This window comes from Sorghum bicolor, chromosome 1, assembly GCF_000003195.3.
Source record: "Sorghum bicolor cultivar BTx623 chromosome 1, Sorghum_bicolor_NCBIv3, whole genome shotgun sequence".
Classification (NCBI taxonomy): Eukaryota; Viridiplantae; Streptophyta; class Magnoliopsida; order Poales; family Poaceae; genus Sorghum; species Sorghum bicolor.
Window position 1 is genome coordinate 26,881,047 of NC_012870.2, and position 25,690 is coordinate 26,906,736.

At 40.5% G+C, this 25,690-nt stretch overlaps 2 protein-coding genes across 4 annotated transcripts; both read left to right on the forward strand.

Moving 5' to 3' along the window:
* On the forward strand, window positions 5,802–8,455 carry LOC8059632 (LRR receptor-like serine/threonine-protein kinase FLS2). The gene has a single exon (XM_021461317.1). The coding sequence runs from the start codon at window positions 5,810–5,812 to the stop codon at window positions 8,378–8,380; it is 2,571 nt and encodes an 856-aa protein (XP_021316992.1). The 5' UTR covers window positions 5,802–5,809; the 3' UTR covers window positions 8,381–8,455.
* Window positions 20,589–25,070, forward strand: LOC8064922 (ribosomal RNA small subunit methyltransferase I). Of its 3 annotated transcripts, XM_021453084.1 has the most exons (10): window positions 20,589–20,850; window positions 21,782–21,846; window positions 22,465–22,561; window positions 22,634–22,762; window positions 23,007–23,115; window positions 23,203–23,347; window positions 23,623–23,665; window positions 24,059–24,232; window positions 24,320–24,427; window positions 24,753–25,070. In XM_021453084.1, exons 1-9 carry the CDS (start codon window positions 20,683–20,685, stop codon window positions 24,398–24,400), a joined length of 1,011 nt encoding a protein of 336 aa, XP_021308759.1. In that variant the 5' UTR covers window positions 20,589–20,682; the 3' UTR covers window positions 24,401–24,427; window positions 24,753–25,070. The 3 variants fall into 3 exon arrangements, with proteins under 3 accessions (XP_021308759.1, XP_002464628.1, XP_021308766.1); XM_002464583.2 differs by lacking the exon at window positions 24,753–25,070 and having other exon boundaries at window positions 24,320–24,669; XM_021453091.1 differs by lacking the exon at window positions 24,753–25,070 and having other exon boundaries at window positions 22,649–22,762; window positions 24,320–24,669.

The following is a 25,690-nucleotide window of genomic DNA, read 5'->3' on the forward strand; positions in this document are numbered from 1 at the left end:
AGAAAGGAAGGAAAAAAAACTCGCGGTCGGTCCTCTTCCTCCTCCGTCTTCCTTGGTTCTGACGATCGTCTTGTTGAGGGGAATGTCGTCTGGCGCGAGACCGGCCGGACAGTCGGCCGGCGGCGTCCTCTGGATCGGACGGTCTCGGACCAGGCTTCATTCCCCTCAACAGCTCAATCCATCACGGAGTCAGGGAAGAAGAAGACGGTGATCTGATCTCTGCTGTGATCTGAACAACTCGCGTGCTTGCTGCTGGCAGCAATATGAAGTCTTCTTGTTTGCAGTAAGTGTTTCATTCCATTCTCGTTTTGATTTTTTTTTCTTCAGAGTTCCAGTGTTGCTTCACCATGAATCTTGCCGCCGGTTCCTCCATCTTCAATCAATCGTGCTCTGAATCTTCCAGCTGGCGTCTCGTTTCAGATCAACTCAACACTGTCCATGTCTTGAAGATTATTGAAGAGGAATGCGTAGAGGCCACACACAGACACAGCTTCAGACCTGCATTTTCTCGAGCTAAGCTACTAGTAAAAATTATTGTATTCCAGTGTTTTATACCATGGTTAATTCGTCACCGCAGCCAGGATCGTAGGTTTGGTTAATCTTGAGTGGTCGTGGGGCCCAGCCGGGTCACCGCCGTGACGGTGATGGTGATGATGACTGGTGGCCTAATCTGCATCGGTTCTCGTGTCGTCCTCGTTACGAATCTTTCCGATCATGGAAAGATGGCTTCCAAGATTGCTTCGTCAGTCGTCTACACGTGCGCGTGCCGCCGACACCCAGCTCCCTCCGTGCATCCACAGTCGAGCTGCCGGCAGATGCAATGTGCGGGGTGACATGACAAACAGGCAATCATCCAGTTCCAAACGCCAATGCGCACGACCTACTCACATACAGGGTTTATATATATATATATATATATATATTCTACACCCTAGGTGTAGAATATTATTCTACACCGCAAGTCAAAACTGAGTAGAAAAAATACTGAGCCGTACTGGAGAGTGTTCAGTATCAACTTGTCCAACACTCAAGACCATGAAATACTAAACAATACTGAAACACGAATACTGAGCGATACTGAATTTTGCTCAGTATAACAATTTGGTGTAGAATAGTATTCTACATTCTACACCTAGGGTGTAGAATAGCACTTGTATATATATATATATATATATATATATATATATATATATATATATATATATATATAAATATATATATATATATATATGTGTATATATATATAGATATATATGTATATATGTATATAGATATATATTTATATCTATATGTATATAAAAATATATATATATATATATATATAATCATCTAATACTACACTCAGGGCCGCGAAATACTGAACAATACTGAAATGTGAATACTGAACGATATTCTACACCTAAGGTGTAGAATAGCACTTGTATATATATATATATATATATATATATATATATATATATATATATATAGGGTTTACAAGGAAAGTCCGTGGACCATGTGCTCCATCCATCAGATAAAATAAAAGGAAATGGCCTCTGGCATTTGTTCAATCAATATCCGACCTACAGATTTTGGCTCTGAATAATTTGTAGGTTTGATCTAGCAAAAAGCTTGTTTGGATAAATCCATTTCTTCCCAATACATGTGCTTTGGAGAGAAAATGGAAGGACCAAAAAGGTGACAGGGCATTTAACCTTGGGAATATCTGGCGGAAACCATAATTTTTATAAAAACCCGTACAAACTATGATAAAAAAAGTCATATAAATTCACCAAAAAATCACATGTAGATAATATCATGATACACAACTTTGTAAAATATCTTATCCAAACTCAAATTCGCTTGTGAGATATAAAAATAACAAATTTCTAACAAATCCTGTGGACAGCTTTCTAGCTTGAAATTTGTTATTTTTATATCTCACAAAGGAATTTGAGTTTTGGACAAAATATTTTATAAGGTTGTGTATCATCATATCATCTATATGTATGATTTTTTAGTGAATTTAAATGGTTTTTTTGCCATAGTTTACACGAAGATCAAAGTGTGTGCACGTAGACCTCACCAGCGATTCACAATTTCAACCATCCAATGGTTCACATCTCCCAATAAACATGGCCCCACACACGCGAGAGGAGATGTTGAGGAGGTGGGGGAGATAAGTTGCAGGGAAGATGCTCGCTTGGTGGGCCTGTGCTTGGGACGCATGTAATAATAGACTACTTTCTCCATGTTGGATGAGAAGCTCCATATCACGATCACATAGTCACAATATACCTAGCTACTATAATCTTAGAAACAAGGCTAAAAGATGTGAAAGCTAAACGAGTAATCAATGGTGAAAACGACAAAACACAATAAAAAACCGGCATAACCTGTATTGCCAAAACTTATCTAGAAAACAACATGGGTAGTTTTTGGAGAAAAAAAGATAAAACCAATCGAACGATATCTAAAGTTATAAAATTTGAAATAACATTTCAGAGGACATCATGATGGATCAATCCCTAGAAGATCTACTAAAAAGAGTAAGTTGTAAAAATTGGAATAACCAATTTCCAAAAACCTGCTTGGTTTGTTTCTCGGACTAACTCAAAAAATCTCAAAACACTCTAAATCACATCCAATAGTTATGAAATTTGGTCCAAACGTTTACTAACTATTCATGAATTGAGGAATGTCTTTCCAAAAGGGTCTAGGTTTCACAATAAATTGAGGAATTTGTCTCTCAAATGAGGTTTTCGAAGTAAGCACAAAAGATAGAACTGAAGATGTTTGCGGGAAATCTATTGAATGAAAAGCCTAAATATGTTCCCAAGATATCCTAGCACCTACAAACTGGTCAATAACACCCAAAGAAATCCATCTCAAAAAAATCATGAAATCTACCAAAAGAGGCAAGTAAAAGGTATTTGAGGGAGTAGCTTGTAAAATAAGAATTGTGCTTCAAAACATGATATGAAAAGTTCCAATGACCCAAAACACTCCAAAATCATACCAAATCTCAACAACGCAATAGATAAAAAAACATCAAAAAGAGAAATATTGTATTCCAGAGGGAGAGGTATGGGAGCACGAAATCAAACAAAAAAATTTCAATCGAATCACGAGGAATTTACCTATACAAACCATGTTTATCCTCTTCCCATCATACTCCCACTAGAAATTGAAAAGCTACAACAAGAGGATATCCACACTCTGTAACATAGCCTCTCTTGTCTTGAACACTTGGCTAACCTTATGGCAAATAAAATTAGGGTTGCAAGAGATGTCTCCCTAGTTAGTCACATCCCATATATAGGTCATGACAAAATTTAAAAGAGTTAAACACACTAGAATCCCTCAAACTTGTAAGGGAGGGTGTATCACTTAGCTCCACAAACTTGAAAAATGCATTTCTAAGTCTCTCAACTTGTTAAATGGTTCACTGTAGGTCCATGCCAGGTATGTACATGTTCCATGCTGATGTGGCATGCCAACGTGACATGTTTTTTTACATTTAACTTCTTCCCTTTCCTCTTCTCCCATGAATAGCTCCTTTCTCTTATGCCGAGCCCTAACCTGGTGCTCCACCTCGCTGCCCATATTTTATTTCAAGGTTGATGAAATCGCCAAACCTCCCATTATCAACACGTGTTCAATTCGTCCTCAACATGACAAATTTCCAAGTTGTTCATGCCATGCAATTGACTCTTGATCCTCACTTAGATTTGGTCAATGTTGTCTTCATCCCTTCTAAGAGATCCATGTTGGTCTAGATCACTATGGTTCTCTAGGCCTCTATCTCTTGGTCTAGCCTTCTTGTTTGCATTCACCACCCAAGGCACATTAATTGATGTGGAGTTTGCTTGATCTTCACCATCGCCATCAACCACCAAGTCTCTCCAACGCCTGCACATACACAATCAAGATACATGTTGCACTATGACCACTTTGCCTTGGCTAGTCGTAAGAACAACTCAACTGCAAGGACTTACCGACCTTGAGAATTGTTCATATCAATGTTAGAGTGCGCTACAGATCCAGCTTAGCTCGCAAAACCCATGAGCCGACACCCCCTCAGGCCTAGGTCCATGGGGCCACAACATACTGAGGCCTTAGGTCTAACTCAACCCAAAAGACTAGTATGAAAGGTGAGGGTTGCCCTGCCTTTTTATATGTTGTGCTCACTCACCATCAGTTACTAATATGGGACTAAACCTAATAATTTTTTCATCACACATCGGGCCTAACTCTTCACATCACACAACCCCGTGTGATCTCCAAAAGATGCTCTACAAGCCCTGAGTCCAACACAAGGGCTACCCTCGCCTTATATGTTGTGCTCGTTAACTATCAATTACCGATATATGACTAAACCTAACAATCTTCCCCGTCACACATTGGGCCCAACTCTTTACATCACACAACCTCATGTGATCTTTAGAAGATGTTCTCTAGGCCCGTGTACAACGCACACGGGCTCCCCCGTCACCCTGTGACCCTTGAGATTTCTCCAGATTTTTAGAGCATGGCCTCTGTTATTATTTGTTAGAGTGCACAATGCACGGATTCACACTAGCTGTCTATATCCATGAGCCAGCACCGCCTCAGGCCTAGGTCCACCGGGACCGTAACATATCAAGGCCTTGAGCTTAGCTCAACCCAAAAGACTAGTCTGATATGTGAGGGTTATCCCACCTTATATGTTATGCTCTCCCACCATCAATTATTGATGTAGGACTAAACCTACATCGTATAGATAAACTAATGTCCCCACTTAATCCCTCCCACTTCAATCTACCGTCAGAGTTCCTGTGCGATTGCTCCGTTGTCGGCTTGGTGGAGTCTCCAGCGACCTGGAATCCATCGGTGTCATGCCTGCTAGCTAGCCTAGCGTGCCTCCCTAGGAGGACTTGCTGGTCGGCTAGATGCAATCGCCGGTGACCAGGCGAACTGGCGAAGAAAAATAAAAACCACGCGAACTGGCGGCGGCGTGCAAGAAAAAAAGCATGGCAATAAGTGGGTCCATAATTCTATTTTTTTGCAAAAGAATTATGGGAAACAGTTGGAGATGAACTCTTTTTAGCTTTGCCATTTTCATTTGTGAGTTGGCAAACTCCATGTTTTGCTCAACAAAAAGTACATAACCGTTAGAGTTGCTCTTAGTAGGCCTCATATTTTGGTCCATTTAGACTTCTAGATGGTGACTGATACAAAAGTTACTTATACGGACTACTGAGTCTATATATATTGTGGTTGCTCTTATGGTTATTAAATTATTTTTCACAATAATTTATATTGATATTTACATGTAGATTTGTGAACATTTTTTGTTTGCTTTAATTTTGTATTTTTAGGTGATTAAAAAACAAATTTAGAAAATTATAATGGTAAATATGCGTAAATTTAGATAGGTTATTGTAAATTATCTTTTATATCGGCAGATGCGAGTACTTTAGATATAGCTTTACGGCTTCTTTTAAATTATATTTTATCATATCATGGCAAGGGTGCCTAATTTAGATACAAATTAGTGAGCTATTTTTTTTCTTTATACTGGTAAAGGTGAATATTTTTTTTAGAAAATAGAACGCATTCTATGGTTATTACTAGTGATGATGATTAAAGTACAGTATTAAGTTAAATGTTAGATATTTTTAACTATTGTAAGAATTTATATTAGCTTTTTTAGCGTGTCTTGGGAGAATTAAGGTGTGGAAGACTGGAAGTTATCTGGACGCAAAGAAGACTTTGGAGTTGCCTTCTCGTTTAGGTGGAGTGGTGGACTAAGAACGAACACCGGAACACGTCGTGTCGTCCTCGTCGCATGCGTGTGAACAACGGAGACGACCATGACATTTGTAGCATGGTTGATTTCTTCGAAAATCTACATTCCACTGGTGGTTCCACGAAATTCTTCACCGGTGGCGAAACATTTCTGCTGCTCCCAACCCAAATCACAACCGCGCGCAGAGGATGCCATCGCCATGGCCGCCAAATGTGGAGAATCACCGTCCTCCTCTTCTACGTGCTCACGTCCCAGTTACTGAAACGCTCGTCATCCATCGCCTCTCCAGCGCCAGCCGCCGCCGCCGGCGAAGCCCACGCGCTGCTGCGATGGAAGTCTACGCTGCTACCGCCCAACTCCACCAGCAGCAGCTCCCCACTATCCTCGTGGTTACCAGGGACCGCGGGCTCCGCGTGCACGTCATGGGCCGGCGTCACGTGCGCCGACGCCAGCAACGGTCGCGTCACCGGTGTCGCCCTCCCGGCCGCCGGGCTCGCCGGCACGCTCGCGGCCCTGGACCTCGCTGCGTTCCCGGCGCTCACGGGGCTCAACCTCAGCGGCAACCGCCTCGCCGGCGCCATCCCCAACACCATCTCCAAACTAACATCCCTCGTGTCGCTCGATTTTTCCAGCAACAACCTCACCGGCGGCATCCCGGCGACGCTGGGGACGCTGCCGGAGTTGCGAGTCCTCGTTCTTCGCAACAACTCCCTCGGTGGTGCCATCCCGGCGTCTCTCGGCCGGCTGTACGCGCTGGAGCGGCTGGACCTCAGGGCCACACGGCTGGTCTCCAAACTGCCGCCGGAGATGGGGAACTTGGTTAACCTCAGGTTCTTGGATCTCTCCGTCAACGAGCTCTCCGGTCAGCTGCCGCCGTCCTTCGCCGGGATGAGGAGGATGAGGGAGTTCTCCCTGTCAAGAAATCAGCTCTCCGGTACGATCCCACCTGACATTTTCAGCAGCTGGCCGGACCTTACACTGCTCTACCTGCACTACAACTCCTTCACCGGAAGCATCCCTGTGGAGATCGGCGAGGCGAAGAAGCTGCAGCTGCTTTCGCTTCTCTGCAACAACCTCACCGGCGTGATTCCGGCGCAGATCGGCGGCATGGCGAGCTTGCAGATGCTGCATCTGGGACAGAATTGTCTCACCGGACCGATCCCCTCTTCGGTGGGGAATCTGGCCCACCTTGTCATACTGGTTTTGTCCTTCAACAGCCTCACAGGCACAGTCCCGGCTGAGATTGGCAATTTGACGGCGCTACAAGACCTTGACCTCAACAACAACCAGTTGGACGGTGAGCTGCCTGAAACCATCTCATTGCTCAATGATCTTTACTATCTTTCCTTGAAGAGCAACAACTTCACTGGCGGCGTCCCCGACTTGCGTAGTACCAAACTGCTCACTGCTGAATTGGACGATAATAGTTTCTCAGGAGGTTTCCCTCTGTCATTTTGCCTGTTCACGTCATTGGAAATCTTGGATCTATCGAGCAACCAACTTTCTGGTCAGCTCCCTAGTTGCATATGGGACTTGCAGGAACTCGTGTTCATGGACTTGTCCAGCAATACTCTTTCAGGGGATGTACTCGCTTCATCCACAAACTCTAGTTTATCGTTGGAATCTTTGCATTTAGCAAATAACAGATTCTCAGGTGACTTTCCATCTGTGATCAAGAACATGAAGATGCTATCTGTCCTAGATCTCGGTGACAACTACTTCTCTGGTGCAATCCCATCATGGATAGGGTCAGGGTTACCTTTGCTACGAATTCTCCGGTTGCGATCCAACATGTTCAGTGGAAGTAGTATTCCCTTGCAGCTATTACAGCTCTCCCATCTCCAATTTCTGGACCTGGCTAGCAACAATTTACAAGGACTAATACCACATGGTCTCTCCAACTTAACATCCATGGTGCAACCACAGACTGAATTCAACATGAAATCGAGAGTCCATCATCAGATTTTAAACCTAGAAGCAGATTTTTCTTACGCCGATCGAGTTGATGTGAACTGGAAGATTCAGACTTATGAATTTCAGGGGGCGATTGCGCTGATGACCGGAATAGATTTGTCAGGCAATTCTATCGGTGGTGAAATTCCAGCTGAGCTAACGAATCTTCAAGGCCTTCGGCTTCTGAACCTATCAAGAAATAATCTATCCGGTGCTATTCCAGTTAACATTGGCAATTTAAAACTCCTCGAGTCCCTTGACCTCTCATGGAATGAACTATCTGGCCTTATTCCTTCAGGCATCTCAGAACTCATGTCTCTTAGTTTACTAAATCTCTCTAACAATATGCTCTCAGGTGAGATACCAACTGGTAGTCAACTCCAAACACTAGCCGATCCTTCAATTTACAGCAACAACTACGGTCTTTGTGGCTTCCCATTGAGTATATCATGTCCCAACAGTTCAGGTATACCACTATTGGACATGAGTAAAGAAATTGAAGATGTTTATGTCTACTACTCGATGATTGCCGGAGCTGTATGTGGACTGTGGTTGTGGTTTGGATCATTAGTTTTCATTACTTCATGGAGAACTTCATTTTTCTATGCTGTCGATGTCATTTATATAAAGTTTCTGAAGAAAATTTTTAGAATCTAAATATGTGGTGTTGTAGAATCAAGTAATTATGTGAACAACATTTGTTCTTATCATCTAACTTCTCTTTTCATTTTACATTTACTATGATATATTCACATAGTGCTCGAGAAAAAAGAACTTTTCCTGTTATATGGTAGATCTTCATTATGCTTGTAAAATATTGCTGTACTTAAATGGATATATTAGCTGGAGGGCCTAGAGAAACTCTGGTGGCTGGACCACCTTGCTCTCGTCGCCGATGAGCGTACCGGAGAAGGACCAAGAACCATGGGTAAACTAGGAAGACAACAGGAGAAAGCTGTTCCTTAGCCCCTCCCTGTTCTTTAGAGGTTTATTGAATAATCTTATTACTACTGAACAGTGGATGGTGACAAATAAGAATGTAAAAGCAAGGTTGTGGGATTCGCCCCAAATTTCATTGAATTCATCCAATTCGGTGAGACCGCAGACAAAACTAAACTGAGATATAATTTTGCCCCAATTTTAAATTTTGAGCCCAGCATAAGGTCTAAAACAGTCCAGTTACATCTTGGATGGCATAAAAGTACAAAGCTCACTTTTAAAAACCCTTTTTCCTCCTTCGTTTCTCACCTGGTGGCGGTTGCCAAAGCGAACACAAGAAGAGACGCGAGTGTGAAAATTTGGTCGAGCCTCTTGGCCGCTCCTCTCCACTGCCGTTATTTCCGTTGTCGTCCATGTTAGAATATAATGTATGTAACCGTGTTTGTATCTTGTGAATGTAAACGTGTACACCAAAGATAGAAGAGGCCAGGAGATATGGTAGTTAGCGTAGTAAAAGGAAAGAGATAGGCTGTTGCTAATTTGTCTCCTGAATTATCTCCTGGCCATTCATCTCGGTCATACACCTCCCCTATGTAAGCCACGGCTGGGGCTTTTCCAGTCATCAATCTAATCAACACGTAACATGCCTGTTCCAGCGTTTCTCTCCTTCCGAGCGCCTCTGAATCTCTCACATGGTATCGGAGCCTAGGGTTCCATGGCGACGAGTTCAAGTACCAACGCTAATACCTTCTTCGGTTTTCAAGTGACCGAGAAGCTATCCAAGACCAACCATGCGCTATGGAGAGCGCAGGTCCTCGCTGCCATCCGCGGTGCTAGATACGAGGGGCACATCAATGGGAAGACGAAGGCCCCGATGCTGAGATCGTCGAGAAGAAGACGGACGGCACGACCGTCACCATCTCCAACCCCGCGTACGAGACGTGGTATGCCCGGGATCAACAGATTCTCTGGCTTATCCTCTCTAGCGCGGGAAAGGACGTCCAGGCGCAGATCATTGCTGCAACAACGGCAGAACAGGCATGGTCGACCGTGGAGAAGATGTTCTCTGCACAGACCCGCGCCAAGACGATGAATGTGAGGCTTGCCCTCACCACTACGAAGAAAGGTAACATGTTAATTACAGACTATGTTGCCAAGATGAAAGGATTTGCAGACGAGATGGCTGCTGTAGGCAAATCTCTAGATGATGAAGAGCTGGTGGCACATATTTGTAATGGACTTGATGCCGAGTACAATTCTGTGGTGACATCGATCACTGCCAGGACAGATTCCATCTCAATTTCTGAGTTTTATGCCCAATTACTCAGTTTTGAGACCAGGTTGGAGCTACAAGATGGAGGCTCCTATGCTCACGTGGCAAATCGTGGGCGTGGCAGCAGCAACCGTGGCTTGGGCAACGCTCGTGGCCGTGGTCAGCGTGGGCGTGGCCAGATGCGTGGCCGAGGAGGTGGCGCACCGAAGCAACACAATGGAGGGCGTCAACCAGGACCTGATGCGAGTGGGTTTGATGATGTACCACTCTGTCAGATCTATTTCAAAACAGGTCACAGGGCGACCAAGTGCTGGCATCGTTTCGATGAAAACTATGTCCCAGAAGAACGCCACGTCAACGCCGCCGTCACCATGAACGCCTACAATGTCGACACCAACTGGTACACCGACACGGGAGCGAGGGATCATGTCACAAGTGATCTGAACAAGTTGACGACGAGGGAGAAATATCACGGAAATGACCAGATTCACACTGCGTCTGGTTCAGGTATGGAAATCAAACACGTTGGTCATACTACTGTTCCAACTCAATTCCGTAGTTTACAGCTAAACAATGTCCTTCATGTCCCCAAAGCTGCAAAAAATCTAGTCTCTGTTCATCGCCTTGCAAAAGATAACTATGCCTTTATTGAGTTTCATCCCGATTTTTTTCTTATCAAGGATCAGGCTACGAGGAAAACGATTCTTGAGGGACCATGTCGTCGTGGATTGTACCCCCTTCCTACCGATCCTCCAGTCAAACAGGCGAATGCTGTTGACAAGCCAATAGTGTCTAGATGGCATAATCGTTTAGGCCATCCCTCGCTTCCTATCGGTACCAAAGTCATAGACAGTAATAATCTTTCTTGTTCGTCTGTGTCCAATAAAACATCAGTTTGTGATGCTTGCCAGCAAGCAAAAAGCCATCAGCTACCTTATAGTAGATCTGTTAGTTCAACCAGTTTTCCTTTGGAACTTGTTCATTCAAATGTTTGGGGTCCTGCAGTTGAATTTGTTGGCAACGCTATTATGTTAGCTTTGTGGATGACTTCAGTCGCTTTACGTGGATTTATTTTCTTAAGTATAAATCTAAAGATTTCCAAAAGTTCCATGAATTCCAAAAATTGGTTGAGCAACAATTTGATAGAAAGATTCTTGCTATGCAAACCAATTGGGACGGGGAATATAAAAAATTAAATAGTTTTTTCTCCCAAGTTGGCATCATTCATCATGTATCTTCTCCTCATGCACATCAACAAAATGGGGTTATTGAGCGTAAACACCGCCACATAGTTGAAGTTGGGTTATCGCTCCTAGCTCATGCGTCTATGCCACTAAAATTTTGGGATGAAACCTTTATGGCTGCTACTTTTCTTATTAATAGGTTGCCCAGCAAAGTCATTGATAATCATACACCCTTTGAAAAATTACTCCAACAAAAACCGGAGTACTATTCTCTCCGTATTTTTGGTTGTGCATGTTGGCCTAACCTTCGCCCCTACAATCGCCACAAACTCGAGCTTCGCTCAAAGCAGTGTGCCTTTCTTGGTTACAGTAACCTTCACAAGGGCTATAAGTGCCTTGATATCCAATCTGGACGGGTCTACATTTCTAGTGATGTTATATTTGATGAAGGGGTCTTTCCATTTTCCACCCTTCATTCCAACGCTGGTGCCCGCCTCCGTGCTGAAATAGCACTTCTCCCACCCAGTCTTGTGCCTTTTATTGGGACGGAACAGCTAGTTGATCACGTTTTTTATTCCACTATCCATGCTACTAATAGTGAAGATGCAGCATATGATCACAGGGGGAGCCACTTGCCTCCCAGCGCGGAACCTGAGGAAGATCCGGCGTCACTTCCCGCTGACACTGCAGGCGCCGGTACCGCTCCTGCTGCCTCGGGGGCACCCCAGGTTGATGTCCCGCCCGCGGCTTCGTCACCTGGTACGCGCCAATCAGACGAGGGCACGCCTCCTACCGCTGATGCGGTACAGCATGGTGTCTCGCCTGTGCTGCCTCCTGCGTCCGATCCGGCTGCAGGCCTAGGGGGACAGATGCTGCCGCTGGAAATGACAGCCCTGCTGCTGCCGGAATCAACAGCGGCGGATCCTTGTCTGTACCAGCCACTGGATCTTCTGCGGCTACAACAGATGCTGTTGAGGCTGCTACACCACCTGGACCACGAACTCGGCTACGTGATGGCATCCGTAAGACGAAGGTTTATACAGATGGTACAGTCAGGTATGGATGTTTTACAGCCTCTGGGGAACCACAGTCTCTTGATGAAGCACTAAATAGTAAAGAGTGGAAACTAGCTATGGATACAGAATATGATGCCCTGATTAATAATAAAACTTGGCATTTAGTCCCACCAAAGAAAGGTATCAATGGCATTGACTGTAAATGGGTATATAAAGTTAAACGGAAATCTGATGGGAGTTTGGATAGATACAAAGCCAGGCTAGTACCAAAGGGCTTTAGACAACGCTATGGTATTGATTATGAAGATACTTTTAGTCTAGTAGTGAAGCCAGCCACCATCAGAACTATACTATCTGTTGTTGTCTCAAATGGGTGGAGCTTACGCCAATTAGATGTTCAGAATGCTTTCCTTCATGGGTACCTAGAAGAAGATGTGTATATGAAACAGCCACCTGGTTATGAGGACAAATCGAAGAATGGGTATATTTGCAAACTTGATAAAGCTTTATATGGGCTTAAACAGGCACCAAGGGCATGGTACTCACGACTGAGTAGTAAGTTGTGTCAGTTGAGTTTTAAAGCATCAAAGGCTGACACTTCTCTGTTCTTCTATCAGAAAGGTCCTATCACTATATATATCTTGATTTATGTTGATGATATAATTGTTGCTAGCTCTACTCAGGAAGCAACGACATGCCTGTTAAAGGATTTGAGCAAGGGATTTGCACTCAAAGATCTAGGGGATCTACACTTCTTCCTTGGTATAGAGGTAAAGAAGATAAATAATGGAATTCTGCTAACACAAGGAAAATATGTGAAGGATGTGTTGCAGCGTGCTAATATGATGGAGTGCAAACCGGTTAGTTCACCATTATCCACCTCGAAAAAACTATCTGCTCATGAAGGTGATTCCCTTGGTCCCAAAGATGCCACGGCTTACAGAAGCATTGTAGGAGGTTTGCAATATTTGACTTTGACTCGGCCGGATATTTCCTTTGTCGTAAATAAGGTTTGCCAATATTTACATGCACCTACTACTGTTCATTGGGCTGCAGTAAAGAGAATACTAAGGTATCTCAAACATACTATGGAGATTGGACTTAAGATTTGTAAGTCACCCTCTCTTCTTGTAAGTGCTTTTTCAGATGCAGACTGGGCTGGAGATCAGGATGACAGGCGGTCAACTGGAGGATTTGCCGTGTTCTTGGGATCTAATCTTATTTCTTGGAGTGCTAGGAAGCAGTCTACAGTTTCAAGATCAAGTACAGAAGCTGAATACAAAGCAGTTGCTAATGCCACCGCTAAGGTAATGTGGACACAAACCTTGTTGTATGAATTGGGTATTCAGGCACCGAAAAAGGCAAAATTATGGTGTGATAATATTGGGGCTAAATATCTATCGACAAATCCGGCTTCCATGCTAGAACAAAGCATATTGAGGTGGATTATCATTTTGTTTGGGAACGAGTAGCAAGAAGACTACTTGATATTGAGTATATTTCTACAAAAGATCAAGTTGCAGATGGTTTCACTAAACCACTGGCTGTGCGGAACTTGGAGATGTTCAAGAACAATCTCAACTTAGGAAGTTTCAATTGAGGGGGAGTGTTAGAATATAATGTATGTAACCGTGTTTGTATCTTGTGAATGTAAACGTGTACACCAAAGATAGAAGAGGCCAGGAGATATGGTAGTTAGCGTAGTAAAAGGAAAGAGATAGGTTGTTGCTAATTTGTCTCCTGAATTATCTCCTGGCCATTCATCTCGGTGATACACCTCCCCTATGTAAGCCACGGCTGGGGCTTTTCCAGTCATCAATCTAATCAACACGTAACACGCCTGTTCCGACGTTTCTCTCCTTCCGAGCGCCTCTGAATCTCTCACAGTCCACCACCTCTCCTCTACACTTGAAGTTAGAAGGTGTTGTATCGTCTCCTCTTCTTGATCGCAAAGGGGGCACTTATCTGGATGGGGTAAACCCCTTGTCGCCAATCTATCTGTTGTCCAACACCTATTATGGATTGCCAATCACAGAAAAAAATTGCACTTGTTGGGGGCCCAAGATCATTATAGTTGTCTCCAAGGTTCAAAAGTTACAGAACCAAAAAATAATGCTCTGTAGATTGATTTGGAGGAATAACTGCCACTTTGCATCTAGCTTCTATATATGACGATCCTCTTGGTCATTCTAATCAACTTCTAGACATCTAGCTTCCATATATGATGATCCTCTTGGTCATTCAAATCAACTCCTAGATACAATACGACAATTAAAGAAATTCACAAATTTCAACCCCAGAGACTCCCCCTGAATATCAAGAACCCACCTATTATCTTCAAGGGTTTTAGCCACTATTCGCTTTTTACTGATTCGGGGAGGCACACAATCAACTACCAAAGGTGCAAGGCTCTCAATGGTGCAACCATGAAGCCATCTATCCGACCAAAACAGAGTATTTCTCCCATTTCTAATTTATGTGTTAACAACAATAGCTAATATGAGAAGAGAATTATGGTGAGAGGAGAGTTCGAGGTCATTTGTCCATGGACGATCAGCTCGAGTTTTCTCATGCCACTGCCATCTTGCCTGCAAAGCCCAAGCCATGACCTTTAGACCTAATTTTTTGCATTTTAACCCTTTTTCTAAAACAAGTTTACATTTGGATCTTTAAATGACATAAGCTCATCTTTGGACCCTGAGGTCGGCGCCACAACTCATGACTCCAAGATAACATATTTCGGCGTAATAAATCTTGGCTCCGAGGTACCTGGCCATGTACAGTAGGACATCCTAAATGGCGCTGACGTGGTTAATACCTCAGAGCTACAGATCTTGGTGCCGAGAGCTATACATCTCGGCATTGAGGTCAAAAACTAGATGAAAAGATATGTCTGCATGCTTTGAGACAAGACAGAGGACGACCGGGAACGTTCCGAAATTTTTTTGGATTTTAGTACTGTAGTATTTTCGTTTTTATTTGACAAATATTATCTAATTATGGACTAACTAGGCTTAAAAGATTCATCTCGTGATTCACAGGCAAATGGTGTAATTAGTTTTTGTTTTCATTTATATCTAATGCTTTATGCATGTGTTACAAGATTCGATGTGACAGGAAATCTTGAAATTTTTTTGGTTTTTGATGTGAACTAAACAAAGCCCTACTAAAGTAGCATGCATGCCTACAGTAGCTATAGCTAGCTTTCATGGTATACTAGTACAAAACACAAATAAAAATATGTCTTGTTTAGTTTCCAAAAATTTTCAAGATTTTCTATCAAATCGAATCTTTAAACGCATACATAGAGCATTAAATATAGATAAAATATAACTAATTGTACCGTTTGCCTATAATTTGCGAGGTGAATCTTTTAAGTCTAATTAGTTCATGATTGGACAATAATTATCAAATAAAAACGAAAGTGCTACAGTAGCTAAAACCAAAATTTTAAATTTTAGTATACATATACACGTTCATCTCGTATTTAGAAGTTAATTTTTGAAATTTGACTAGATTTTTTAAAAATAACATCGTATATATCTGTTGGGTATTTTAAACGCAAACAGAAAAATCCACAAGCGCACGGATACCGATGTAGCCTTCACCCGGGAGTATTCCAGAGTATCGATTTTCCACAGGAAACGTGAGTGTACTAATTAAGAATCAAGATCGCCCAAGGATAACTATATAATTATTTTTGGTGGGAAGAGAGGAAGTTTCCTGAGAGTTCTCTAGTTGATCTAAGAATCAAGAATTACTTCAAGATTATCTATTTCGGGACATCAGAACACTAACCACAAAAAGAGATGAGAAGGGGGCTAGGAAGCTCTGACTACGGTCCTACAAACACCGATCCGAACGAGGTAGAATACGTCGACCGTTAGGGCTGTCACTACCCTAGGGCTACCACAACAATCCGCAGGATTGGGTGCAATTCCAGGTAATTGCAAGACTAAACACCACGTCTAATCTATTAATTACTACTCTAGCGTTATAAAGACTAGAGCACTTGATGTAAGCGGGAATCCAATAAATAACTTGAATGTAAATAAAAGTAATTAAAGAACTTAGGAATTATGAATTGAAGAACCTGGAGAACGATGAAGAACGAACCAGTTGCTGCAAAAGAATAATGTTGAGGAAGATCCGACAGATCCGGCTCCTCCTCCGCTCTCCTCTTCTCTCTCCCTATTTTCTAGATTACAACTAGAACGAACTAGAACTAGAACTAGAGGAACTAGAACTAGATGAACTAGAACTAGAGGAACTAGAACTAGAACTAGATGAACTAGAGGGATCCTCTCTACTTGGATGAAGAATTGAAACCCTAACTTTGATTCTGTAGAAGAGGTATGATCTCCAGGGGCCAGGAGAGCTTGCTTATATAGTCTTTTCAGATGAATATGGGCCGTCTGATCAAACCGACATTAATAGCATTGTTTTCCTTGATCCTTTAGGTTGGTGGAGCATGATCCGCGAAACGTGTCCAGATTGGACTCTGGAAGTGGGCGGGCGTCCAGGAGAGTAGGGCGGGCGCCCTGTCCCTGAGCCCTCTCGGCTTCCCGTTCATTCCCGTGGCTTCTGGAGTCTTCTAGATGATAGAAAATTACGTGGCACGTTAATATCTCTATGTAAACCCGACGTGTGGGCCTTTCCTCTGTATTTTCTGATAACCCCCTGCAGAAATAGACAAACACCAAAACTCGTGGAATTCTATCAGATAAAACTCTAAGTCTGGGTGTTGGTTGCATATAAATCCTTTTCCATGATTAGTTGATGGTTAAATGTGAGCATTAAGGACCGTCAACAAGCTCCCCCAAGCTTAACCTTTGCTCGTCTCTGAGTAAGGATAGACTCAAGAGTTTCTGCAGTGGTTTCATGCCTTAAAGATACACATGCGTTCAAACAAGATCTCATCTCTGGGTTAGGGTAAACTGTTAAGATTTAAACTTACTCATTTTACCTTCCAACTAGAACGAACTAGAACTAGAACTAGAGGAACTAGAACTAGATGAACTAGAACTAGAGGAACTAGAACTAGAACTAGATGAACTAGAGGGATCCTCTCTACTTGGATGAAGAATTGAAACCCTAACTTTGATTCTGTAGAAGAGGTATGATCTTCAGGGGCCAGGGGGCTTGCTTATATAGTCTTTTCAGATGAATCTGGGCCGTCGGATCAAACCGACATTAATCGCACGGTTTTCCTTGATCCTTTAGGTCGGTGGAGCGTGATCCGCGAAACGTGTCCTGATTGGACTCTAGAAGTGGGCGGGAGCCCAGGAGAGTAGAGCGGGGGCCTGTCCGTGAGCCATCTCGGCTTTCCGTTCGTTCCCGTGGCTTCTGGAGTCTTCTAGATGATAGAAAATTGCGCGACACGTTAATATCTCTATGTAAACCCGACGTGTGGGCCTTTCCTCCGTATTTCCTGATAACCCCCTGCAGAAATAGACAAACACCAAAACTCGTGGAATTCTGTCAGATAAAACCCTAAGTCTGGATGTTGGTTGCATATAAATCCTTTTCCATGATTAGTTGATGGTTAAATGTGAGCATTAAGGACCGTCAACAATATCTATATCTCTATAAAATTAATATAAAATATAATCAATAAACAATATGAATATGAGTACATTTTAATATATACTTCCTTCGTTTCAAATTATAAATCAATTTGACTTTGTTGATACATCAATTCTACTACATATCTAGATATAGCATAATAAAATCTATGTACCAAAAAGAAGGTGATTTAAAATTTGAAGTGGAGATAATATTTAGGAAATAGAGAGAATATTTTGTGTGATTTTTATACCTAGCTAGCGAGCTTAACGAATCAGCTCTAGCTCGTAACAAGCCAAGCCGAGTCAGCTTTCTGGCTCGTTAAGATAATAAACTGAGTCGAGCTGAGCTGACTCGTTATCTAACCTTACTTAAGAATAAAATGTTGATGTCTTTTACAGTCTACTACTCCCTCCGGACAGTTTTATAAGGCCTAGTCATATATGACATGATCACCCAAACTATAGGTTCACCGTTCATTTATCCTATATTATATTTTTTATGATTATCAGGTTTATATAGTAGCAAATATAGTTGGACCTTATATATATATATATATATATATATATATATATATATATATATATATATATATATATATATATATATATATATATATATATATATATATATATATATATATATATATATATATATATATATATATATATATATATATATATATATATATATATATATATATATATATATATATATATATATATATATATATATATATATATATATATATATATATATATATATATATATATATATATATATATATATATATATATATATATATATATATATATATATATATTTATCAGTTTAAGTATACTCATTCGAGATCGGTTTGTATTATAAATTCTCTATGTATATCATTTAAGATACTCCCAAGCTTACGAGGAGGTCGGCTTAGGCTCATTGTTTGATTTTTTTTTGCTAGTATGATACCCACCAGTATCTTTGCAATTGTGTACATAAATGATGCAGATATATCTTTTCGTATGGTTTTGACCTCAGCGTCCAGATCTATAACTCTGAGCTCGGCGCTAAGATCTGTGACTCCGAGATACTGACCACGTCAGCACCACCTAGAATGTCCTGTTGTGCATGACCAGACACCTCGGAGCCAAGATTTATGACGCCGAGATGTGTTACCTCGGAGACATGAGTTCTGGCACCGACCCTCTAAGTTCAAAGACTAGTTTATGTTATTTAAGGGGCTAAATGTAAATTTATTTCAGAAAAAAAGTCAAAATATAAAAAATTAGGACCTCTAGATTGGTAATACCCAGACCACCAAGGTCCAAGGGCCACATGACCTTCTCCCCACGCGACTAAACAACTCATGACTGTCGATAATAAAGTAATAGGAATAAAAATAAATCACTTAGGTTAATAGTTGTATTTTATCATTTTTTGTGATATTGAAGTGGTTGATTGCCATAAACTTACTTACCATACCATAAAAGTTTTCATCAAGTGCAAATAGATTTCTTCCCATCTTATTTTCTTGTGTGTTTATTTTAGTTTTCAAGTTAGGGCATTTTTCTTTCACTTTATAATGACACAGTTTGATTAGTTGGTTATTTTTTCATTTGCTTTAAAATTATTTACTCAAACAAGGTTTTCCTATTCAAAAAATTTAAAAGAGATTACCTATAGAGTTGTAGATCTCTTTTATTTACAATGACTTTATCACAACCATTTTTAGATTAGTTTTTTTTTTGCGAATTATATAAGATAAATTAATACAGAAAATGAGGGCACCTATGCCAAGTTGAGAACTTAAACTTGGGTGGATAAGTTCCACCGCAAGGAACCTAATCAACTGAACTAGACTCAATTCACATTTTTAGGTTACTTTGCCAATATGCTTAATATACGAACTACACATGGATCACTATAGGCAAGATCATGTATGTCTTTTTTCATGGATCGATCATTAATTTTAGATAGCTAAAATGTACTTTATGTGATTCGTCGATTTGATAATGTTTCAATATAGATGATTTTCGAGCTGTTTTAGTTTTGTACAAAAATCACATGCCTACTTAAATGAAGTCTTCTTAAAAAATACAATACACTAGGGGACATATCCTAACATATATCCTGATTTTGATTTGATGAGAAACCTCCTAGTTCACACAATACAAAACATTATTTTGCTTCTGTTAGTACGGTTATGACAAGACACCTCCAGATGTCTCACACTTTTGGATACATTGGCCTTGTTTACTTCCAAAAAATTTTGCAAAATAGAAATAGTAACACTTTCGTTTGTATTTGATAAATATTGTCCAACTATAGACTAACTAGGCTCAAAAGATTCGTCTCGTCAATTTCGACCAAACTATGCAATTAGTTTTTATTTTCATTTATATTTAATACTCCATGCATACGTCTAAAGATTCGATGTGACGGAGAATTAAAAAATTTTGCAAAATTTTTGGAACTAAACAAGGCCTACAGTCGTTATATCTACATGCGTAGTAGAAATAATATAAAATCATTGTAAAATATAAAGAGTACCTATTTTGTTGTATATAATATATAATAAGATTCTACTCCCTAACCTTAAATAGAATACACTTGCTTTCCGATTTCTCAAACAATATCAAAATCAACTAAATATTAAAATATATATTTGCAATAAGTATCATTAGACAAAGTATATAATATTTTTTATATAAATATATTTGAAAATATAAATATTCATAATTGTTGTAAACTTGGTCAAACTTAAGATTTTTTTTACTCTTTTTTTTTTGAGTAAAGATTTTTTTTACTCTTTGGAAAACGAGTTTTGTATTTTTTTAGTATGGACACTCAAACGAGTCAACGAGAAGACAACTCATCTCTTCGACTTTGGGCAACTGACCAAAGGGGCCATCTCATCGAATCAACGGTGCCTAGTGCTCGTGTGCCATCTCTTCGACTTGGGAGTCCCAGCGCCGCCGCGCCGCCTCCCATCCCATGGCGTCGCTGCTCCGCCTCCAGGCCCTCGCTCCAGCCATGACAGTTCCCCGCCACCATTTCCTCATCTCCCCTCTCCGCCTCGCCTCTGCAGCCACGGCTCCGCTCGCTCGACGCCTCTCCACCGCCGTCTCCAGCAACAAGCCGGAGCCACGCGTCTCGGAACCGGTGAACCCCTTCTCCCAGCCCCAGCAATACCTTCCGATGTTTTGTGGACAGTTCCAGTAGTGGAGGCGTGGACTGTTCCTGTAGTGTGGACTTGTGGTTGCATCAAAGTGGCTACTCCGCTTTGCTCGTTTATCAAACTAAAATTGTTTCTAGCTCAGTGCGATTGGTTTAGGTTTGACCAAGTTAGAATTTAGGACTACAAAAACTCTTCTTATGTGATTCTGAAGACGTTATACGATTATTATGTGAAGCCAATCATGCTCTCTGGCAATTATTATAGATGCAGGGGCCGAGCCAGAGTATTGAGCCACCGAGGCCAATCAAACTTGAGGCACTAATAGAGGGGGCTAGATTACCAATTCATCAGCACTTATTGGTGGATTTTTTCTTTTGAAAATGCAGGAGAGCTGCATTTCATTGTATTAGAGAGATGAAAAAAAGGGGGTCATGGCCCACTTTAGGCTACACAAAGCTCTGCCCCTTGTTAGATTTTCTTCATAGTGTTTATGGGATTGTTTTCTTCAAGTGATTCCTAATAGAAAAAACAAATACTGGAAAGGAATTGCCTTTCTTTTGTTGCTTCTGCACCAAAACATTTATTCTTTGGTTAGAGCTCGAACATTTTAGGAGATGTTTCTCTGTTTCTAGCCTTATGGGTCGATGAGTGTGGGTAGATTTATGACAAGAAAAGTTGGGCCTGTATGAGGGCTCTGGCATGCTCCTGTAAATCTATTCTTAGAATTGGATTTACTGATTTATGAAATATTCAGGATGAAAGTAGAGGACAAGGGCTACCCATTGCCACCTGATTCCTGGCCTTTAAGTTTAGGCATTTGCTCGCTTTAGGGGCAAAAGCATGATTACATGGTTTGTTTTTTATTGTCCAGCGCCTGTGCCATGACACTTTCAGATATTTCATTTTAATATGCAGGATCTGGAATCAGGTCTGTATCTTGTGGCAACGCCAATTGGGAACCTTGAAGATATCACCTTAAGGTATACTTGCTTCACCTATTAGTCATTTTCTATAACCTCGCACCTCAGTTCATAACCATTTCGCACATGAAAAACTTTCGAGTACATGTGCTTATGCCTTGAAATCACTTTAGGTCATGGAATATTTCCTGGTAATCACTAGTAACCGGTATGCCATGCAGCCAGCCAAGTTATAGGGGGTTTTCAGGTGATAAAATCAAAAGTAAACATACCATATACAAAAGAGAAGGTAGAATATTGAAGTTTCTTAGTTTTCATTATATATCCCCAAATAACTCTTTATAAAAGCTTGAGAGTCTAACCCTTGTTCATTTAACAAATAAAGGGAGTAACAGAGCAATGCTCGTTTTAAATCCGTACTTTAAAATTTTATCTAGTCATTGCAATTAGCTATAGTTTTTCTTTCTAGCCTCTTCTATCTCACAAAGAATTTGATTTTCGTGAAACATATCTTTTATGCTGGTATTGTGAATGGATCTCAGTTTAACCCCACTGCAAAATTTATCAGTGGCTCACTGGTTTTAATTGGAGCTGCATACTATATATTAGAGTCACCGTGTTCTTACATCATTTTCTGAAATATATTCCTGCATTAAGCTTGGGTAATTCTTCCATCAGGGCACTGCGTGTCCTTAAATGTGCTAATGTGATACTATCTGAAGACACAAGGCATTCAGGAAAGCTACTTCAACATTACAACATCAAAACACCTCTTGTGAGTCAATTATATAGTTGCATCACGTTGTAGAATATGGGAAATTCAACTTGTTAAGCTATAAGCTTGCAGCTTAGCTTCCATAAGTTCAACGAGCGTGAGAGAGAGCCCAGTATCTTAAGGAGGCTTCATGAAGGCGAAGCAGTTGCACTGATAAGTGATGCTGGCACGCCAGGTATTAGTGACCCTGGCATGGAACTGGTAAGTTGATTAACCTAATTTTAAGTCTGCAAAGTTCATCGTACATGTGACTATTTATTAGAGAACATCTCTGGCTGCTATCCTCATATCATGTGAAGAAGCCAGCAGTTGTCATCTCATAGTCGCTTTACCCTGGAACAAAACATTGTAACTAGTGAACAGCACCAACTTCTTGCTTTAAGTCTAATGCTTCTCCTAATTTAAACCTGTGAGACGTTAAGTTTGTTCTACTGTTTTTTCACAGGCTAGACTATGTGCAACTGAGAAAATCCCTGTCATTCCCATTCCTGGGCCTTCGGCTGCAATTGCTGCTCTTTCTGCATCGGGTCTGCCATCAAATGAATTCACATTTGGTAAAAAATGCTGATACTGTACTCACTACTCAGTTTATTTTTCAGTTGTAAGGAACTATTGGGGTCAGTCCTGATTTTCAATTTTAGTTGGGTTTTTACCAAAGCATGCTCGGTCAAGAAGAGATAGGCTTGAGATATCTGCTCATGAAGCTGCTACACAAATATTCTATGTTCCTCCCCATGGCATTCATCAGTTTCTTGTTGATGCTGCTTCATCTTTTGGTGATTCTAGGTAACAGATACTAAGTCACCTCTGCATGCCGTTACATGATTTGAGATCCTGTTGTATGAAAATCACAGCATAGTGCATTTCTGTGCGTTTATATATAATGTGGTATTTTGTGTTACAATCATTTTTTTTGTGCTAATTGTGTTACAATCATTAATTGCTATATGAATATATTATTACAAAAAAATATTAGGATTCTGGAGTTCGTTTGTCCAAGGCTCCAAGCCTTCTATCAGACATGTTGATTTTCTTGTTTTTGTTTGTATGTTGATATACAGGCAATGCGTTATTGCAAGGGAGATAACAAAAATACATGAAGAGGTAGTCTTCAAGTTTTATATTCTGTAATTGTCCTTCCCTTTTCCATCACAATATTGTCTGTTGATCACACAATCTTCAAAAAAGTACTTCAGTTTGTATGCAGTGCTGTGGTTTCATGAGATATTCTGAACCTACTGCCAACTCATCAGATGTACTTCGCCTACTTGGTAGTGTGATTAAAAATGAAAACAAGATCATGTCCACCTCATTCACATATTTTTGGCTGTTGGACTCAATTATTTGTATTTCGTATGAAGTTCTGAATGCTGAGCTGTGAGCTCTTTGCATCTACATCCTCATTGCAAACATAGATAATATTTTATCCCATTCCTTGTAAATTTATGATTTATATTTGCTTGCTATGTAGTCTTGATCTTACTTTAAATTTTGCAGTTTTGGCGGGGAACTTTAGGTGAAGCAAATGAAGCCTTTGCAACTCGACAACCAAAGGGAGAAATAACAGTGCTCATAGAGGGGAAGTTAATTTCAGTTGACGAATCTCCATCAGAGGATTTCCTTGAGCATGAACTAAGAGAATTGACGGCAAAGGGTTATACTCTTTCTGCGGTACACATGCAACCCAATTCATTGCTACAGTATAAGTTTCAACTGCTGATATTTTTCCTTCTAAACTACTGCGCTTTTTAATTATAGGCGGTGAAATTGGTCACTGAAGCCACATCAGCAAAGAAGAAAGATGTTTATGCACTCGCATTGAGGTTGTTTGGAAAATAAGTAAAATGCAACTTTTGATCACATCTGGTAACTAAACTTATTTCTATGTACTGGCATATTTACCATATGACTCTGTAGATACCATGAATCACATTGGGAAGGTGTTATTTCTCTGTATATTTTCTTTTGCCTCTGGAGCATTTACCGTATGTTGTGCATTTTGTGAATTTTATTGTCACCTATAGTCTGGGATGAACTTATTTCCCATTATTTGTTTCTCATGTAAAACGTATGCACAACACACTTTAAGCTCTTTTGGTGTTCCCAAACTTGATGTACATTATGCCGTACCATCTTCCCAGTACTAGTTTAGAAGTTTAATGGCTGATTCCTTAAATTTTTCAAAATGAAGACACAGGACAGGAATGAGATGGATTATTGTTCCTCTTATAAAAGCCTGAAGTGGAATTTGTGCATCGCCATCTAAAAGAACGTCCACAAGCTGTCAAATCCTGTGCAACTGCTACCTACTCCCTGATGGTTGGGTCTGTTTAGATTGGAGATGAAAATTTTTTGGGTGTCACATCGGATGTGTCGAAAGGATGTCGGAAAGGGTTTTTAGAAACCAATAAAAAAACAAATTACATAGCTCGTCACGAAACTGCAAGACAAATCTATTAAGCATAATTAATCTATCATTAGCATATGTGGGTTACTGTAGCACTTAAGGCTAATAATGGAGTAACTAGGCTTAAAAGATTCGGCTCGCGATTTTCAACTAAACTGTGTAATTAGTTTATTTTTTATGTATATTTAAAAACTGTGTAATTTTTTTTATGTATACATCCTACCCTGCTTTTTACCATGTTGCATGCAAGCACATCAGATTCGCTGCTGAAACGATCTGCCAGGTACGTAAGGACAAAGATTTTGTCTTGTGGTGGTCAGCTAGCGTTAGCTCACTTTTCTGAATCTGTTTGAAACATTTTCTTAGCCCGTCTATTTCTTTCTTTTCGTGCAAGGTATGCACAGATTCTACAATTCAAACTTCTTAATTTTTCCCCAGCACTTATCCTAAGAATTTGTAAATTGCAATGTACAAAATTAGTACCATTAGATTCGTATGTTCTCAGTTATGTGGTCATAAGCAATGCAATGTAGTACCATTAAATTTTTTTGTTTTGGCTATTGTAGCACTTTCTTTTGTATTTGATAATTATTGTTCAATCATAAAGTAACTAGGTTCAAAAAATTTATCTCGTAAATTACAGATAAATTATATAATTAGTTAATTTATTTATTTATATTTAATGCTTCGGGTATGTGTCCAAAGATTGTGATAGGGAATGT

Excerpts from the sequence above, each read along its gene's own strand:
- LOC8059632 (XM_021461317.1), top strand. The coding sequence starts at position 5,810 with ATGCGTGTGAACAACGGAGACGACCATGACATTTGTAGCATGGTTGAT.
- LOC8064922 (XM_021453084.1), top strand. The coding sequence starts at position 20,683 with ATGGCGTCGCTGCTCCGCCTCCAGGCCCTCGCTCCAGCCATGACAGTT. Across the intron at positions 22,562-22,633 it reads ACAACATCAAAACACCTCTT|CTTAGCTTCCATAAGTTCAA; the intron begins GTGAGTCAATTA and ends ATAAGCTTGCAG. Across the intron at positions 23,116-23,202 it reads ATCAAATGAATTCACATTTG|TTGGGTTTTTACCAAAGCAT; the intron begins GTAAAAAATGCT and ends TTTCAATTTTAG.